Source organism: Eumetopias jubatus, unplaced genomic scaffold (genome assembly GCF_037043125.1).
Source record: "Eumetopias jubatus isolate StellerSeaLion01/CBP00866 unplaced genomic scaffold, mEumJub1_p1.0 scaffold_17, whole genome shotgun sequence".
Classification (NCBI taxonomy): Eukaryota; Metazoa; Chordata; class Mammalia; order Carnivora; family Otariidae; genus Eumetopias; species Eumetopias jubatus.
Window position 1 is genome coordinate 32,183,482 of NW_028274823.1, and position 19,827 is coordinate 32,203,308.

The 19,827-nt window shown below is 51.8% G+C and overlaps 1 protein-coding gene across 1 annotated transcript in view; it reads left to right on the forward strand.

Annotated features, from left to right (window-relative positions):
• SLIT1 (slit guidance ligand 1) overlaps window positions 1–19,827 on the forward strand; it is a 145,484-nt gene that overhangs the window by 109,020 nt on the left and 16,637 nt on the right. The window contains exons 21-27 of the mRNA XM_028098650.1: window positions 1,825–1,968; window positions 2,261–2,427; window positions 5,197–5,329; window positions 7,501–7,569; window positions 10,215–10,286; window positions 13,160–13,231; window positions 14,063–14,134. Of these exons, the coding sequence (XP_027954451.1) occupies window positions 1,825–1,968; window positions 2,261–2,427; window positions 5,197–5,329; window positions 7,501–7,569; window positions 10,215–10,286; window positions 13,160–13,231; window positions 14,063–14,134 (729 nt within the window). The remainder of the gene's footprint in view (window positions 1–1,824; window positions 1,969–2,260; window positions 2,428–5,196; window positions 5,330–7,500; window positions 7,570–10,214; window positions 10,287–13,159; window positions 13,232–14,062; window positions 14,135–19,827) is intronic.

The window sequence follows — 19,827 nt, forward strand, 5'->3', positions numbered from 1 at the left end:
GTGACAGAAGTGTCCCATGTCCACACTGTCTAGTCAGTGGCCACGTGTGGCTCTGGAGTTCTTGATGCGTGGCTAGCGCCACCGAGACACACACAAAACTCTGAATTTCATTTCATCGTAATTATCAACAGCTACACGTGGCTAACGGCTACCACATAGGGCAGCACGGCTCCAGACGGCACCTGGCTGGGTTTCAATCCCAGCCCTGGGTTAGGGCTATTGATCTGCTTTCCGAGCACATATCATGGGATTCGTGTAAAGGAGATGAATATATGAGGGCATTCCCCATGGGTTTTTGCGTTTATCTATTTGTTTGTTTTATAAAAAGGGGATTCTCTTTGTGCTGTGTTTTGCCACTTGCTTTTGTTACGTATGACTCTAGTGTGGCTGTTTCCCCAGGCTGTGCATACAGGGCTGCCCTGTTCATCCTTACCCTGGCCAGGTATTCCTTAAACAAGGGTGTCGTGGGCTCTTCAGCACTTGGGTTCCCTGTGAGGGAGGCCTGGGGGGGGATGGAGGAGAGGGGCAGGGCGGCTGCCAGGGCAGGGCTGGCAGCACATGAGAGCCACAGTGCAGGCACAGGAGAACAGCCAGACCCCACCACCACATACAAACGACCACTGCTCTTGTGGGTAGCTGCCACCTTTCCAGTCTTGTGCCTCCACATGTGCGTTGGCATTCGCACGCACATGCACACCCACACACGGGGTACTTACATGTAGGTATTTCTGAATGGAACCCTAGAGTCCATTTTATTTAGTGACCTGCTTTGTCCTTAAACACGATGCGAGCACCTGTACGTATCATTAAAGTTCCTTTTACAACATTATTTTGAAGGACTAACTATTACATAATTATTGGAAATTTGGGCTATTTTAGTGTTTGTTATAAGCAATATGGTCGTTGATACCTTTATCGTGAAATTCTGTGCCCATCCAGGATTTTCCCCTTTTGACAAATGCCTAAAAAAGCCTGGCTGGAAGAAAACATGAAGGGCCCTTTTAGGGGCCTTTGGTGCCTCTCACTTCCGAGTCACTCTCCTCTGGCCCAAGTGTGAAAGTGCCCATTCACTCACACCGACCCTGGGCATTATTATTATATATTATTATATTCTTAGTAATTTGTTAAGCAAAGATTCAATATGCTTACATGTCCTTGATGACTAGTAAGTTTAAACATTTTTAATCAACGTTCATAAGCCATTTTAATTTCTTTTGTGAATTGCCTATCCTGTGTCAAGCTTGCTTTTGTTTTTAGTGGGGGAGGGGAATTGAGCCAGGTTTTTGAGGGTGAACAGAGACTTTTGCAGATATACATGAGGAAAGGGGTCATTCTAGAAGGAAACCATAGCCAGGGAAAGGCATGGTGACGCAGGCCCGGATAGCATGCCTGCAGGCCAGAAGAGCCAAGGGTGTGCCGCCCCCTCGGGAGGTGGGCAGGTGCTGGTCTGGGGCTGGGTTAGACAGTCTCCCGCAGGTCACAGGAAAGAGGGGAGACATTATTCTGTGGGGGCCCCTGGGACTTCAGGCTGGACAGGAACACGACCGGGTACAGGTTTTAAGCAAGTGTCCCTGGGGGTTGATGTGGAGCGTGGCCTGCGGGGTGTCCTGGGCACCCAGGGAGTGAAGGTGGCCGCAGGGTGGACAGGAGAGCATCTAGAGGGGAGGGTCTCGAGGGGAGCTCAAGTGCGGGGAGTCCTGGTGCTGTGGCCCTCAACCCCGGCTCACTGCCTCGAGAGGAGGATTTGTGGGGGGGCCTGCGGTGGGCAAAGCGCAGGCAGGTAGATGGCCGCAGGGCACAGCACTACCCCCTCCCGCCCCCCAGGATGCTGAGGAACAACCGCATCAGCTGCATCCACAATGACAGCTTCACGGGCCTGCGCAATGTCCGCCTCCTCTCCCTCTACGACAACCAGATCGCCACCATCTCCCCGGGGGCCTTCGACACCCTCCAGGCCCTCTCCACGCTGTAAGTCTGGGCCTGGAGGGCGGGAAGGCCTGGGGCTCTGGCACCAGCCTCCACACCCCGGCGGCCGCCCGCACTCCCAAGGGTCATTCCTTTGAAAGACTCACTGGGGGTGTCGGGCCCTCGTGGTCTGTGGGGGTCCCACTGCGTCAGGATTCCACGTCTTCATAACTGCTGGCCGTCTGGGAAAGAGTGCCGGGTGGCCGCGTGGCCAGTCCGTGGCGGCGCGAGAGGGCTTTGCAGGGAAACCGCGCCTGGCAGGGCGTGTCGGTGGTCACACAGCCGCCTCTTCCAGAAACCTTCTGGCCAACCCTTTCAACTGCAACTGCCAGCTGGCCTGGCTGGGCGACTGGCTGCGGAGGAGGAAGATTGTGACCGGGAACCCGCGGTGCCAGAACCCAGACTTCTTGCGGCAGATCCCCCTGCAGGATGTGGCCTTCCCTGACTTCAGGTGTGAGGAAGGTAAGCCGCGGGCCCCTGGGCGGGAGGGAGGAGGTGGGCTCGTCAGCCCTGGAGAGGAGGTCTCCCGTGCAGGGGGCCGGGGGAGGCCCTGGTCCGGGGGTGGGGTGGGGAGCAGGGAGACCCCCTTTTCGTCCTGCACCTACCCCTGCCTGGCAGCAGCTTTATGTGATTTTCAGAGCAATAATATGCTTATTGTGTAAAAAATGGGAAAGTATGGATAAAAGAAGGAAATAAATGTTACCTATTATTCCATCACTCAGAAAAAAATCACAGTTCACATGTTAGCGTATTTTTTTTATAGAAGTATGCCTCACACAGGGAGGGATCTGCCGCCTGGCCGTGCCTCAGCGCTCCAGGCTGATGGCTTCACCGGGTCCGTGAGGGGCAGTGGGACCTTCCTGGGCCCCCCTCCTCCCTGTGGGAAACCTGGTCACTTCTCACACCCATGTCTGTTTCTTCCGGATTCCCAGTCTCTTTCCTGCGGCCCTTCCCTTCTTTCCCCGCACGTGCAGCATGTAGCTGCGTCCCCTGACTTCCTGCAGAGCTCTGTGCACACAGGGCAGATTTTTACCCATGGTGACAGAGCAAGGTTGCAGCTCAGCCCGCCATCCCCGTTCTTGAGCCCTGCCACTGCCTTCAGCCTCCAGCCGGCCTGGCCTGCCTCCTCCAGCCCTCCCTGCAGCCCACTTCCAGACTGGCCCATCCAGGCCGGGCGAGGGTGGTCCTGGGTGAGGAGCTTCAACTTTCACACCAAGAAAGATGGTCAGGGTATTTTTCTAAAAAAAAATCAATGGTTTTTCTAGAGCAATTTTACATCCTATTTAAAATTTCATACTACTCACATATATATTTTTATATCATTTTATGTAGTAATAACTTGCTGGTCTTTAAAAAATTTTTTTTAAATTTAATTTTAAATTCTAATATAGTTAGCATACAGTATTATTTTAGTTTCACGTGTACAATATAGTGATTCAACACTTCGGTCCATCACCCAGTGCTCATCGGAAGTGCCCTCCTTAATCCCCATTGCCTATTTTACCCATCCCCCCACCCCAAAATTCTGTTTCTTTTTAAACCTAACTATATATTTTGGGCATTTTCTTATGCCATTTTGGGCATTTCTTATGCCATTAAGTGTCCTTTGAAAACAATATCCCCCCCCCCCCCAAGAAACAGTTTCTTTTCTTTTTTCTTTTTTCAAGATTTTTATTTATTTGAGGGGGAGAAAGAGAGAGAACACAAGCCAGGGGAAGGAGCAGAGGGAGAAGCGGACTCCCCACTGAGCAGGGAGCCCGATGCAGGGTTTGATCCCAGGACCCAGGCATCATGACCTGAGCCGAAGGCAGATGCTTAACAATTGAGCCGCCCAGGCACCCCCTCCTTTTATTTTTCTTATTACAAAGTGACGCATCATCATTTCCTGAAAAAGCAACAACGGACAATCCAGAAGAGTAAAAAAGTCACCAATGTGTCCCCTGCTCCTGCTTCCCAGCCCTGAATGACTCCTTCACTAATCCGATGTGTGACCTTCCTGAGCTCTGTGTGTGTGTGCACGCACACACACGTGTGACGCACGTAGGCTCTTGCAGCACTGTCAGTGTGGGCATTTTCGACATGATAGTCACTGTCTGGAGAGTGTTGTGATGGCTTTAACCAGCCTGCTGCTTGGCGTTTAGGCACTTCCAGAGCGCTGCTCTTACGCCTCATGCTGCCAGGAACATCCAGGGAGATGGCTCTCTTCAACTTTCCCCTTAGAACCTGCTTGAGGTGAAAGGGTGTGATGGTTTTGGTGTTGCCGCCAGGAGGCAATGGAAGGTAGCAGTCGAGAGGGCCGACTCCCGTTCCAGGCCTGTGCCACGTCTCCCAGGCTGGGGGACCTGGGACACGTCCCTGAACCACTCTGCCCTTAGTTTCCTCATCTCTGTATTGGGCTCATAGCAGGCCCGCCAGAGAGCTGTTCCGAGGATTCAGGGAGTTCATCCGTATTGCACGGTGCCTGCCTGTGGCCGGCCTCCCTAACCGATAGTCACGGTCACCTGCTTCCTCGTGCCCTCAGCAACGTCTGCTCTGGTGTCCTTATTATTACTCCTACGCCCGGTCAGAAGAAAGGAAGGCAGACAGAGGCCTCTCAGCAATATTTACTGGATGAATGAATGAATGGATGAATATATGAATACATGAAGGACGTGTGATAGGAGCTGATTCTGTGTCAGCCAGATGTGGGTATAGACCCTGCGTTGCCTCTGATCAGCCTGAATGTAAAGTATACATTCATTCATTTATTCACTCAACTGATCTATTTTGAGGGCTACTGTGTGCCAGGCTCTGCTCCAGGGCATGGGCTCCTTCTCGGAGCAAAGAAGAGGAAAGAGACAAGTCTCTGTCCTCGTCATGCTTGCATTCTTGGGGTGCTCATGGCCCCCCTTACTGCACTGTTAAAGAGATGATGTTCCATAGTGTCTGGCACGTAGTAAGTGCTCAAGAAATGGTGTGGTTGCCCTCCTCCTTCTGTGCTGTGCCTACGTCCACCTTGGATCTGAGGCAGGAGATTGACCCAAGACCCATCTCAACTTCAAAACAGGTCCAAGGGGCTTTGTTCCTGGTGGGGAAGGGGTGCAGCCAAGAGGGGACTTATGGGTGCCTCGGGGAGTGTCAGAAAAGTGGAGAAGGGGAGTGTCTGAGGCACCGTGGAGTGTGACCCTGGCAGCAAGAGGCCCTGAGAAAGCCTGTCCCCTCACTGACGTGGCTTTGGGCCTTCCTCCCCAGGCCAGGAGGAGGGGGGCTGCCTGCCCCGCCCACAGTGCCCCCAGGAATGTGCCTGCCTGGATACCGTAGTCCGATGCAGCAATAAGCACCTCCAGGTCCTGCCCAAGGGCATCCCCAAGAACGTCACGGAACTGTGAGTAGCCCCAGGCCTGGCGTCAGGAGGACAAGGTAACCAAGAACAGATAGCTGACGAGGGCGCGGAGGTAGGGCGTTGCAGGAGGCACTGGTTCCAAGAAGGCTTTGAGCTTCTGTGTGACATCCTCTGTAGTCACCTGACGGCATGAGTCTCCCACAGTGAGTGCTTTCTCACTCTCAGCTGACGCCGGCTCTTAAAATAAGAAGTAATGTATGTTTTCCACCTCACATCACCCCACGAGCATCCCTTCTGTCATGAAAACTCTCACAGAAGTTTGTTTTTGCTGGCTGCATACTTTTCCACCCCATGAATCTACTATGATTTACATAACAAATCCCCCTTTGTCAGATAGTTGTTTCCAATTTTTTACTAAATTGTATTATGATTATAAATAGTGCCGAGGTACATATCCCTTCAGTGGAGCTGCTAGTCCAAGAGCGATGCATTGTTAGGACTGTCGCTGCCTTTTGCATGATGGCCTTCCAGAAAAGTCGTCTTTGCACCCCTACTGGCTGGGTGTGGAAATGGCCTCCCCACCCCCACCACCCCCGCCCAGACCCTGTCAGTCCTGGGCATCATGGTGCTAAAATCTTGGTTCATTTGGGTGTGGTATCTGAGCTTATGTGGGGGTGTGGACGTCAGTGTGTGCGACAGACAGAGATGGAGAGCTGGGCTTCTTCAATAGACACCCCCAAATAAGAGGCTGTGGTCAGCCCCCGACTCCTCCTGTCCTCCGGGATTGGTCCCTCCAGGCCTCCATGGCTGGCTGTGCTTTTCTTTCCCTGCGGGGAGCGTGTGAGGTTTTCATTTGTGTTTCTTTCATTACCAGCGAGACAGGCTACTTCCTCCCAAGCACATCAACCACCGCAGTCTTTGCCCTGTGATGCCCCACCCTGTCCCTTACCCAGTTTTCTATCATCCTGTTAGTGACCCATTTTCTCCTTGGTGCCTCATAGCAACCCTGAGCATAATGGGACAGTTGGGACAGCCTGCCTTCTTTGACCGAGGTTGCTGAAGTTCAGAGGCTGGGAAGATCTCTTGATTTCTCTAAGCCTTTGTTTTCCCAGCTGTCAAATGGGGCCACGGGGGTGTATTGACAAAAGCCGCTGAGAGGCTCACATGAGATGGGTGGGAAGTCACTTTTATATGACACAGCGTTGGGTCAGAACGAGGAAGGCCCTGATTTTGCTGCTCTCTGGGTCTTTGTTGGGGGGCGGTGAGCCATCCTGGGGGCTGTAGTTGGTGGGGTTCCTGGGCAGGGAGCCCAGCCGAGGTTTTAGCTCTTGGTCCTTGGGTCACTGCTTAGCAAGGATGGCTGGGGGCGAGTAGGGGACCTTCACAGCATCTTGAATCCTAAGCACCACCCTGTAGACACGGGGAACCTTTGGGAGTGTTAGGAGGATTTCTGGTGGGCTTGGCTTTGAGGACAACAACTTGGGTGGTGGTGTACATAGTGGGTCCCAGAAGGGAGGCCAAGGAGTAGGAACAGACAGAGGCAGCTGCAGGAGTCCAGGCATGGGTGACGGTGTGCAGTCGGGGGAGATGTGAGTCTGGAACACAAAAATGAGCAGCAACTGGTAGGTGGGAGAGTCTGCGGCCCTGGGGCGCTGTTGAGTGAGTAGGAGAATCACCATCAGGGTCCTGAGCCGGTGGTTAGGCCATGGGGGTGAAGGCTGATGGAGTCAGGGGCAGCCACTTTGGGTGTAAAAGCACCGAGCTCAGGTTTGGGCCTGCCTGGGTCCAGCCTCACGCACCTTGCCAGCAGGTGCAGAGGGGCCCGGCTAGCTGGCAAGGGGCCTGGCAGGTGGGCCTGGGAGGGACTAATGTGCAGATCTGGCCTGTCTGGCCAGGAAAACCGCGGGGCAGACAGGGGATGGGAGAGGAGCCCAGGAGTGAGCCCTGGGGGGTGCCTGCCAACAGGGAGGAGGCTGAGAGGGTGAGGCAAGGGCAGGAAGAAAGCCAAGGGAGGCTTTATATCTCAGTGCTTTTACCAGGTTCTTTGGCTGGCAAGTATCCACATGCTTAAGTGAGTGCATATATTGTCCTCCAGTTAGCGATTCTGGGCCAATTGTGTGGACTGCTTGGAGGAGAGGAGAGGAGCCGGCAAGGCGCCAGCTGCAGGGGAGGCTTCCCCAGCGCGGCACTAACTGGTGTGTTCTCTCCTGTAGCTACTTGGATGGGAACCAGTTCACACTGGTTCCGGGACAGCTGTCCACCTTCAAGTACCTGCAGCTTGTGTGAGTATCCAGGCCTCTCGAGGATCCCAGGCCTGCCTCAGAGGCCAGGGGGGCCCCTGGTATCTAACCGTCTGGCTCCAGCTTTCCTGGAATTCCCTACCACCCCACTTCTGGCTGATCCGGTTTTGAATTTTGCACCATCCCTCCCAGAAGGTCCGTACATAGAGCTGTGTTACCACCTAGTGGTCATGCTTGGGAATGGCATGTTCCTGGCGGCCTTGCGTTGGACCCTGTCCGCTTCTGCCCAGCCCATCACCTCAAGCCTCCCTCTGGCTGAGAATGATTGTTCATGAGGGTCATCCCGGCAAAGAAAGGAGCCAGAGCAGAAGAGGCTGATGGAAAACTTCTCAGTTCAACCGTGGCCCTCAAACCAGACATGAAATATGACAGTTACAAGTACATGCTTGTGCCTAAGTTTTTCTTTAGGCTAACATCTTTTTCTGTTATTTCCACCTTTGACCCTTTACGCCCCATGAAAGTATATGAGATAAACCTCCGAATTAACTTCAGTTCCTCTTAGCCTTCCAGCCTAATTCACACCTTACCTCAGTTGTCTTATCTGCTCAGTGGCCAGATTCTCCCCAAAAGAAGTCCAGATAACATTCCATCTTAGTTGGGCTTGGAGCGGTGCTCCTCAGGTGTGGTCTATGGACCAGTGGCCACTAGAGAACTGTTTGTAATGGGTCCGCAGTTAGATAAGAAACTTGCACCAGAATGCAAATCAATGTCTTGCTTCCTTCGCTGAGAAGGTGTTACTGTGACAAAACTCTTAGCTCAACTATGTTGTGTGTTTAGTGTCCCAAGTGATTTGGACTTTGGCAGAAGTTCCTGGTTGTGGGACATTCAGTTCAGGGACCGGCTACTCTGAGGAGCACTGGCTTCCAGAATCTCGAAGCTCCGGTGTATCTGTCTTTGCTAAAGACCTAGCAGATGTGTTTTGACTGTTCCCATGGTGGGGAGGGGAGGGAGGGCGGTGATCTGGTGGCTGGTGACAGAGTAGCATAGACATAGACAGCCTTTCTCTGCTCTGATTTGGGGCAGCTGCATTGGTGGCTGGGTTACACTTGGGAGGAAAGCAAGGAGAGAGGACCGAGGTGGGGCCAGTCCTTGCCCATCACAAGGAGGGGCCACCCAGTGTGCTGAGCTCTCAGTGAAGACCCTCAGTGTGTCCTAAGAGCAATGGACTGGTCTTGAATGAGATTAGTTAGAGGAATGTTCACTAAGAGAAGCTGAAGGCAGGGCGTATGGTTTCATGTTACAAATATTTCCCGAGCCAAGAGCTGCATGAAGTGAGGAGACATGAAGGCCCCTAAGTCATGGACCCTCCCCCGAAGGTGGTGGTCTGGGGGGCATGCAGGAGGGAGACTTGGGGCACATAAAGTCATGGGACTGATGAGTGTTCCAGCAGAGGGAAAGGCACATTAGGGGTGTGGCTCAAAGCGGTGTGGGGGGGGTGATGGAGTCAGTGTGGGGGGCTGGGTCAGAGGCAGAACCACCAGTGGGCAGAGGGAACAGGAGCGAGAGAATTTCAAGAAGGGTAGCAAATCCATGCCAGGCATGCGGGAGGCAGTGAGGGAGAGGTGGGCCAGAACCCAGAGCAGGTGTCTGGGCTAATTTTTTAGGCAAATGGGAGCCACTGCGGGATTTGGCAGGGAAGTGACTTAGTCAGATTTGTGTCTTAGTCAGATTTGTGGTACTCACCCGTGTGGAAGATGGATCAAAAGGGGACAAAGCTACAGGTGAGAGATGAGGTAGCTCCTGAGCCAGAAGCTGGGAGAGAGATGGCCTGAGTGAGCAGAAAGGGAGGAGGAGGCTGAGAGAGAGGAGGTGGTGGGGTGCAGTTTCTGGGTTGTCAGGGCTGTGGACTGGGTGGGTGGGGGGAGAAGCACAAGATGTGGACTGGACTTGCAGTGTCTCTGGAGGGGAGTTCATAAGCCAGGGCTGCTGGGCCCACAGAGGAGGGCACTGTTGCCTGCAGTGGGGAGGGAAGCCTGGAGCGTCCCCGAGGCTCCCAGAGTGGACTTCAGAGAGAGGGTCCGCAAGGTGGGGTTGGCTGGGAAAGCAGCTTCACCAAGAGACTGAGAAGGTGCGGCCAAGGAGGTGGGGGTGGTGGTGGTGTGGGAAGCCAGTCAGGGGTCTGAGGAAGAAAGGACAGGGAAGCAAGAGGTTTGAGAAGAGGGGTATCCGCCGTGACCCTGGGTGGGCTTCCTCACTCTGAGACCTTGTGCCTTCATTTGAAAAATGGTGGTTACTGTATCCCCCATTGGGTTGTGGGAGGGCTAGGAAGGAGCTAACTAAGTGGTAGCAAGAGGAGAAAGCACAGAGCCCAGTAGATCTGGTAGTTCGGAGGCAGCCCATCTCCTTGGTGGGAGCATTTCCAGGGTGGAAGGGGGCAGAAGCCTGGGGTGGGGATAAGGAAATGGAGACAGGCAGCCCTGGGGATGTAGTGGGAGTTTGGGGAGCAGGGCAGAATGCTGTAGCTAATTGTGCACCAAATGCCCCTCTCTGCTGCCCCCTCCCTTGCCCCCCTGCTGCCACCTGGCTGAGGGCGGGCCACGGGCAGAGTGGGGGGAGGGGAGGAGCCCATAGCAGAGAGCAGGGTGGAGTTCTTTCTTTCTAAACAATGATGCTTTTTTCTTTTCCAGGGACTTGAGTAACAACAAGATCAGTTCCTTAAGCAATTCCTCCTTCACCAACATGAGCCAGCTGACCACTCTGTGAGTCCCGGGGGCGGGGAGGCGGAGGGAGGGCACACACGCTCTGGCCACTGAGACTTTCCCCAAGCCCCGTTGGCCACTGACAGTATCACCAGCAGGGAGTGTGCCAGGGCCTGCCAGCCGGAAAGAAAAAAACCAGTTGTTTTTATTGTGAAATATAGCATTCATACAGAAAAATGCAAAAAGTATAAATGTACCGTTTAACAAATAGTCATAAAGCTGGCCCCTGTGTGAATACCTAAGGCAAAAAATAGAACACAGCACCCCAAAAGTCCCCCCATCCTTTCCTGATCACTCCCCCTTCCTCCCATCTCCAGGCCGTGCCTAGCCTGACTTTTATGGTGATCACTCTTTGATTTTCTTTACAGTGTTGCCATCTACATGTGCACTTTTATTCAAGGAAATTTCATTTTGCGCATTTTTGAACCTTATATAAATTGAATCATACAGGATATATATATATATATTTTTTTGTATCTGGCTTCTTTTGTTTACCATTGTGTTTGTGAGATCCACTCATGTGGGAAGCTGTGGTCTGTTCATTTTTACTGCTGTGTAGTGTTCCTTTGTAGGACTGTGCCATACTTTCCTTATTCACTTCACTATTGCTGGATGGTTGGGTTGTTTGCAGTTTGGACTGTTGTAAACAGCGACCTTCTGAACATTTTCATGCCCGGAGTCTGAGCTATTTTGATGATTGTCAGAAAGTATAGCAAGCGTCCCTTATATTGGCCTGTGGCTTCAGAGCGGGGTCTCACTCACCTTCTCCACACCTCACTTGACAGATAACGTGCCAAGAACTGAAGAACTTTCCCTTAGGTTCTACTGTGGTCCAATACCCAGAAAACAGTAGAGCCAAGACCCAGAAAAAAGGACTGGGTCATGACCCAGCCAGACCCCTCAGGGGCAGAATGTGGGCCCGAGGCCATGAAATGCTGGTTCTAGGTTCCCCACCTGCGCTCATTTGCCCCGGGGTCTACTCATCAACTGGGTCCCATTTCAGAGGCTTCCTGAGTCGGCGTGTGAAGCTGCCACCAGCTGGGGTGATTCTGTCCCCCAGGGGACATTTGGTCATGTCAGAAGTGTTTTGGGGGGTCACGGCTGGAGGAGCCCCTGACACCTCATGGGCAGAGGCCAGGGTTGCTGCTAAACACCCAAGAAAGAATTGTCCGTAGTGCTGGGGCGGGGCAGTCCTGGTGTCAGTGATCTGGCCCCTGCGAGGGGACACAGAGCCCGTTCCTGGGACAGGAGCATCTCCTTGCTCTCATTATTTTACAAACAGCTTTATGGAGGTAGAGCTAATATATGGTCAACTGTATATACTTAAAGCCCACAGTTGGCTACATCCTGACTTATGTTCCCATGCATGGAACCCTCACCACAACCAACACAGGAACTGCTTCCATCACCCCCAGAAGTCTCCTTCCGCCCTGTGACAGCCCCCCCCCCCCCCATGGCCCAGGCGTGCTGTGGAGGAGTTCGCTTGGCCCAGAGTTTTACGTGAATGGAATCCTCCCACAGCGCTCTCTTTTGTTTGGCTTCTTTCAGCCAGCGTAGTTACTCTGAAATTCCTCCCTGTCACGGCATGGCACGGGGTCGCTCCTTGTTCCTGGTCTTCCGCTGTATGGCTGTGTATCCGTCCGTCTGCTGACAGACACGTGGGGCTATTATGAGCATCATTTCCTTTATTGTCAACCTGCCTGTCTGCCCTTGATGGATTCGTTTATTTGGAAGCCTTGGTGGGGAGAGTGGTGTAGTCTGTGAACCCAGGAAACTGAGAAGCTGACTTAATAAACCCACCTTAGGGACTTAATTACAGCCCTCTGGGGGAGTTCTGTCTCCCTGTGGGGCCTCATTCCCCATCTTTATGATGGGGGGGGCAGTCACAGCGCCTTCTGGGCCCGTAAGAGCTTCTTTTTTTTTTTCTTAAGATTTTATTATTTATTATTTATTATTTATTATTTTTATTTATTTATTTGAGAGAGAGAGAACACAAGCAGAGGGAGAGCCATAGGGAGAAACAGGCTCCCCGCTGATCAGGGAGCCCAGCTCAGGGCTTGATCCCAGGACCCTGGGGTCATGATCTGAGTTGAAGGCAGATTCCCAACCCCCTGAGCCACCCAGGTGCCCCCGTCACAGCTTCGTTTTTTTTTTTTTTTTAAGATTTTTATTTATTTTTTGAGAGAGAGAGAATGGTAGAGAGAGAGCATGAGAGGGAAGAAGGTCAGAGGGAGAGGCAGACTCCCTGCTGAGCAGGGAGCCCGAAGCAGGACTCGATCCCGGGACTCCAGGATCATGACCTGAGCCGAAGGCAGTCGCCCAGCCAACTGAGCCACCCAGGCGCCCCCGTCACAGCTTCTTAATGGCTCATCTCTAGGTGGGCCTGGACTTCCCTTGCCTGCTCCGGGAGTAAGGCCAGGCCTGATCAGGGGGCAATTTCACAGGGACCCCACCTCCGGCCCTCGCTGGGGCAGCCTCCACAGGGGAGGGTGCCCAGTCTCCTTCCTGAAGGCTGGCTGGGAGCTGGGCACAAAGCTGAGGGCTTCACCTGGGCCATTTCCCCTTACCCACAGAAAAGCCCTATCGAATTGTCATTGTTTTTGTCCTTGCTCTGCAGCTGGGGGAACTGATGGAGGCATAAAAGGGTTGGGGGACATGGCCGGGTCACAGGGCTTACTAGTCCAGGGCACAGCCCATAGCCCCTTCCATGCTCAGGCCTCCCTCATTTTGCTGCTGAGCAAACTGCCCCCACACCCTGAGCCAGCCTGCTGGGGCCTGGTCCCTGACTTGGCGCCGCCCCCTCCCTGTCTTGGTCTCTCCTTCCTCCTCCCTCCCCTCCCCTGTCCTCCCTTGCCCTCCCTCTCTTCCCACAGGATCCTCAGCTACAATGCCCTCCAGTGCATCCCTCCTCTGGCCTTCCAGGGCCTGCACTCCCTGCGCCTGCTGTAAGTCTCCCTGCTCTTCATTCCTCCATGAAAATCCAGCCCATGGAGGGCCCTGTGGCCCACCTGGTGGGCAGACACGTCTCCGTGTCTGTGGCCTCAGTAGGGCCAATAGTGTCCCAAGATGGGAGGCCCGTCCATGCTCATTCAAGCCCCTCACGGAGGCTGAAGAATGAATGGGAAACTCTGAGAAATGGGGGGTTGCTGTATGCCCCACGTTGTGTTTGGGGGAGCAGCGTGTGGGGGGGGTGGCATCCAACATAAGGTAGCCCCTCGTTTGCATATGAGTTTCCGGCTCAGGTGGAGGATGTTCGAAAGAGATTTGTGAACCTTTTCTAAGAATTCCCACTGGGAGGTTTTTGCCCTGTGATCAAAGCCCCCTGTCACGCCTGTTAGGAAGGCCTCTTGCGGATCCATGCATGGGATCCCCCGGCAGCCCAGCCTGGGGCACGGGGACATTCTTTACCCTCAACCTGTGGCTTGCCATAGTAACTGTTTTCCCAAGAGGGAGCCTACCCCTCAGGCTTGCTGGCCAAGGGAGGGAGGGCACAGGGCCGCACACACGTTCCATTTGCTATGTAAACAAAAATGGTGCTTTGGGTTATTTGTGATGGCAAAAACGAGTCCTCCAGAAAGGCTGGCACAGTGTCATCTACTTGGATTATGAGGGGCTCCCTCTCCCTTGCCAGTGGCTGGCAGGACCGTGTCTCTGAGCTGGAGGCCGTCTCCCTCTGACATTGACAGAGAGACCCATGGATAAGCAGGACACACGCCTCCGTCAGTTCTCGAGTCTCTGTCCCTGGATGAGGCACCGATGGCCTCTTCTCTCCTCAGGTCCCTGCATGGCAATGACATCTCCACCCTCCCAGAGGGCATCTTCACAGACGTGACCTCCCTGTCTCACCTGTAAGTAACTTCGGCCCAATTCTCGAGGCCTCTTTGGATTTAAACAGAACTTGGATTTGGGAAAGACCCCCTCCCCCCACCTCCTGAGACTGGCAGAGTTTGTGGCTTTTACCCTGAAACTAATTGAGCTCGTGAACTTCAAACACTCCCCGTCTCAGATCCTTACGCGTTCAGTTTCATCAGTCCCAGCAATGGGGTTTGAGGACAGTTCTTCATAAGCGGTCGTAAGAGTAGTCATGACCCTTATTGACTGCATCAGCTGGTTTAATCCTCACAGCCTTCCCTCAACATGGGTACATTATTCCCATTTTACACACGAGGAAACAGGCCCAGAAAATGTGAGAAGCTTGCCCAAAGTTGCACAGCTGGTAGGGGCTGGAGTGTTCTGTCTCGAAAGCCCATGCTCTTAAGCATGACACCACTCTTGCGCTTCTGACTTCACGGGGTGGGGGATAAGCTCTGGATGTTTACTACCCCCAAGAAGTGGTATTATTCGATGTAGAATTGCTTCCAAAGCCATTTAGCTGGCAGTACCGTGTGGATTTTTAAAAAGCAGTATGCTCAGTTCCTCAAAAGGCTAAATGTGGAATTACCCTGTGACCCGGCAATTCCACTCCTAAGTATCTATCCCAAATAATTGGAAGCAGATACTCAAAACAGATACCTTGTACACCCATGTGCATAGCAGCTTCCTTCACACACTAGCCAAAAGGCAGAAACAACTCAAGTTGTTGGACAAAACGTGGTGTCTACATACAACAGGATCTTTTTCAGCCGTAAGAAGGAAGGAAAGTCTGGCACCTGCTGCAAACACGGAGGAGCCTTGGAGACAAGCTGAGGGAAATCAGCCAGACATCAAAAGACAAATACTGTCTGATTCCGCTGATGTGAGGTACAGGATAGTCGCCCCCACAGCTGTAGGCAGGAGAGAGGTGGCTTCCAGGTGCCGGCAGCAGGAGGACCTGGGGAACTCTCCTTCAGTGGGTACGGAGTTTCTGTCCGGGCTGATGAAGAGTTGGAGAGCCAGAGAGTGGTGAGAATTGCACAACATGGTGCTAATTGATGCCACTGAACCGTACACTTAAAATGGCCAAAATGGCCAATTTTATGTTGTGTATATTTTTACCACAATTGAAAAAAAGAAAGGAAAAGCAGCGGGGCTATGACAGGACCATCCTACTTCCGGGGGTGGGGCTGGGTGCAGAGCACTCTCTCTCAGCATCCCAGCTCCAGGCCGAGGCGGGGATCAGGCCAGATGTGCCGCAGCTGGGATCCCGGGTGTTCCTGGGACTTCTTGCTCTCTGCCCACACGCACGTGCGCAGGGCCTGAGCGGGTGCCAGAGAGCCTTCTGGGGCCCCCAGCATCACCCCCTGAGGCTCATTCATCCAGCGATCTCACTGGGTTTTCTCCGCTGTAAGACTCACCTTCTCCGCATATTAGTCTCTGAAATCATAGTGTATCTTACAAATGATCTGTATATTTAACATGGTAATATTTCCCTGCACCTCCCGAAGCATGTTAAATCAGTAGTGCATTAACAACCTTAGACTTGAGGAAAGAAATAGTAACATTACTATTTATTGAGGGTCTGTCTGGGACAAATGCTTTACTATGTGTGAATACCTTACCTGTGGTGTTTCGTTTACTCCAAGACCGAAGTGAGAAGTAGGTATTGTGCTCTGCACCAGTTCCGCAAATTTGACAGGGACTGCCTTGAGCCCACATTGAAGATTCTAGTGCTGGTCTGGACTCCGTGGGAAGAGTGCAGTGATTGATTAGTAATGTCTGCCATGGGAGTGAAAGGGAAAAAGGACTCTGTCCTAGGTGGTAGGATTTATTATTTCCATTTTCCCCTTACTATTTCTTTCCATTTGTTTATTTACATTTATTATTTGTATTTATTTACATTTATTACTTACATTTACATTTTCCATTCAGGCCCAGGTTCAGAAAAATGAAGCAGCTTCCCTTTGGTCATAAAGCTAGGAAATGACAGAGACAGGATTGGAACTTAGGTGTATCTGATTCCAAAGCTATTTATTTATTCTATATTGCCTCAGTAAATACGCCCTGAATAACCACAGTGAGTCAAATGCCGAAGAATTTGCTACCAAAAGGTTTCTACCTTCTGTGACCCTCAGGGATATTATAAAGCAAATTTAAAGGCAGCAGTGACTAACTTTGGGGAAGTCGAGGAGATTCGCAGAGGTGGTGACGTTGATGCTGCCATCGGAAAGGGACTAGCTAGGGGTTTGCCATTGGAGAAGATAGGGAAGGACATTCAAGGAGGAGGGAACAGCATGTGCAAAGGCAAGATGGCAAGAAAGTAAATGACACGTTCAGGGATGTTGTTCAACACAGGACACAGGGGGTTGGTTGGGTGAGGAACGTGGGGTGGGAAGAGATGAATCTGGAAAGGAACTTTGGAATTCCATTGTGAAGGGCCTTTTGTGCCATGCTAAAGAGTGTGGACTTTATGTTTCAGATAGAAGGGAATTGGGGAAGAATGAAGTGGTAGAAAGCTCCTGGAAAGCCATGGTGACATGTGGAGGCTGGCTGGCATGGGACGAGGCAGGAGGGAGCCTGGCTGGAGATGGTGGCTCTAGACAAAGGCCAGGCAGGGGCTGCGTTGGTCATTGCTCTTGATGACTCCCGTTCAACAGGGCCTTGTTTCCATCTGTGTTTGGTGGTTAGTGGCTGTGAGCTCCTTTTTTGCTGATGTTTGGAATTCTGAGGACCTAAATTAGAGATGCTTCTCTCCAGAGAGCATTTGTGCTTGTCCCTGTGGGCACCAGGGCAGGAGTCACCCAAGAGTTAGCATCCAGTGTCCCTGGCTCCTGGAGGTGCCCTTTGTTCCTATTGTGACTCTGGCCTGGGCCTTTCCTCTTCCATAACAGTATGTGGGGTGGGGGGGTGGGCAGTAGACAGAGGGTGTGGTGGAGGCTGAGGTCTGCCATATTTAAACCCCTTGAACCCTAAGAATCAGGATGTGTTGGTGTTAGATCCTTGTTCTGCCATCAGCTTGCAGTGGGATCTCAGACAATCATTCATCTCTTCGGGCCTCTTTCCTCGCCTGTACAAAGGTTATTTCTAAGGTCCACTATGGTCCATGGGCCATAATGATTGTGAGCGCTCATCACTGCCCTGGACTCCAGTACCCTGCACGCTTCTCTGCTCCTTTAACTTTTATATTTACTTCGCAGTTAGCTCATATTTCCTCCATTTGTCCGTCCATCCATCCATCCACTCCTTCATCAACGAATATTTACTATGTGCCAGATCCTGTGCCAAGGCTACCCAACACCATTCTTCATTTCTCTAATCTGGGCATTTTGTTGCCTCTGATTTACTATGTGCTGGGAAACTGGATTTCGAATTCATTAAGAACTCGGTGTGAAAAGTAAATACGGAATGATGAAGTAGTTCATGGTATGCTCCATAGGACAGAAGAGCAAGTAGTTAATTATAGAGTTGTGGCACTGTAATTTACTATTTGATGAAAACGCGGGATAAGGAAAACTGCACGTGGATTTCATGGACGTACATGTGTGAACACAAGAACTGGATGGGGAATACACAAAAATTAAATTAGTTACATTTATGGGATGATGGAGGATTCTTTTCTTCTTGAATTTCCTTTGCTTTCACACTGAGCTTTGTGCCTTCCTCATGCCTTTGGGCAGGACTGGGGTTAGGCTGGTTCACAAGCACTTCCGGGCTACCTGCTGGTATCAGGCACAGCACGGGACAGGGGTTCCTCTGCTCAGGAAGCTTCAGTGCAGTAGAAGGAGACAGTGAGGCACACAAGCACATTGCCTGAGAGGAGAATGGGCAGAGGAGGTATGGCTCAGGTGAAGGAGATTTTGAAGTTTTAGTATGCGTTAAACTCTAGAGTCGGCGGCTCTGGGAAACAGCCTCAGGAGTGCTATTTTGGTCCCGGTTACAGTAATAGAAGCCTTGGCGTGAACACACCGAGTATCTGCTGTTTCAGCTATTTCCAGGTTACACCAAAGAGCAACAACGCGATTATTTTATACTTTGGCTAGAGTGTAACCCTGAATCACAGCCCTTTTGGGTCCCCACCACTGTGCATCGGCTGGGCCCGTGACTCTCCACTCCCCACTGAGCTCACACTTTTGGTGGGAAAAATGGTCCCCAGGTGAAAGTGAGGTAGTCTCAAAACCCCAGCCTTTGGGTGAATGAGAGTGGGAACGGTTGAAATCAGTTGCAGAGTCGGCTCTATATAGAAACAAGGAAAACGTGTGGGTCAACCCAGAATTTACTTTTGAGTAACGTTATATTCACTTTGGAAGTTTTTATTATTCTTTATTATTCTTTTTACGTAAAGAGTCAGAAAGGGACACTTAGATTGGAGGTGCACACGGGGGGCCTGGCTGGCTCAGTTGGTGGAGATTGTGACTCTTGATCTCAGGGTTGAGGGTTGAGAGCCCCACTTTGGCTGTAGAGGTTACTTATAAATAATAAAAAAATCTTTAAAAAAAGATGTGAGGTGCAGTTTTGCTGCCATTTATGGGGGGATGAAGGGGGAACTGGCATTATGACAATCCTGACCTGTCAAGGTCTCCACATTCACAGTGGCCTCAGTCTCTGGGGCATTTTCTCTAAAAGAGCTACAGGACTGAAAGAAGCCACTCATAATAAACTTTCAGCTCATGGCTCATTACCAGACCACACTCCTGCAGTGTACTACAAAAGAAGTATTTTAAAATAAAGTCTGTATTGACATTTTGAATAACATAATCACATTACCTTGCACTTTTCACGTTAAAAATATTAATCTGCTTAACGTAAACATTTTAAATGTGGCACAATTTTTGTATTCCTGTTATTTACAAAAAGTCTTTTTTTTAAACACACTGTAGCTTCAAAAAAATTAGAGCATCTGAGCTTCCTCTACCTCTAGCAGCCTGGCACTGTTCAGTGGGAAAGGAAGGTATCGCCACCTGTCCCATTAGCCAGGATGGATGCTGTCAGCAAATCAGGACAGAAAAAATGAAACACACGTCGAGGTTGAACTGGCCTTTTCTTCCACGCAGCATTATTCCCGTGGTGCCCATTTTAGGTTATCTGTGCTTGTCTTTCTGCCCCCCTCCAGATCGCAGGCTCTTTCTCGAGTCATAAAGTGAGCCCCAGAGAGGTGACGCAGCTGCTCAAGGTCAGGGGGCAGGGAGGAGGTGCGCTGGGGCCAGACTTGCCTGGAAAGACTGTGCCGTCATCAGCTGGGCTCTTTTGGGGAATTCCTGCTCAGAGTTGCAGCTGCTTTCATCAGACCCAACACACCTCAGGGGAGCCGCTTCCTCGCCATTGCCCAGAAACAGGTGGAAAAGGGCAGCGCATCCATTGGTCACTTAATAAACGCGCCCATTCTCATTATCATCACACAGCCTTATATTTGCAAAATAGCGTTGCTGTAAATGAACTGCCTGCCCCGAGGCTCTGATTTTTCTCTTTGCTGTACTGAGGAGCTCTGGCCCCTGCATTCCCCCAAACCTGGCTCCACTGTAAGTCAGGGAGGTGTTGAGTGTGGCTGTGCGGTGTTGGGGGGTGGGTGGTGAGGGAGCAGGCCTGGCCTGACGCTGCCGGCGAGCGTGAGCTGATACAAGGCAGCTCTGAACATCCTGTGTGCGCTTCCTCTGTAACCTAAAGCCTACTTCTAGGCACCTGTTCCAGA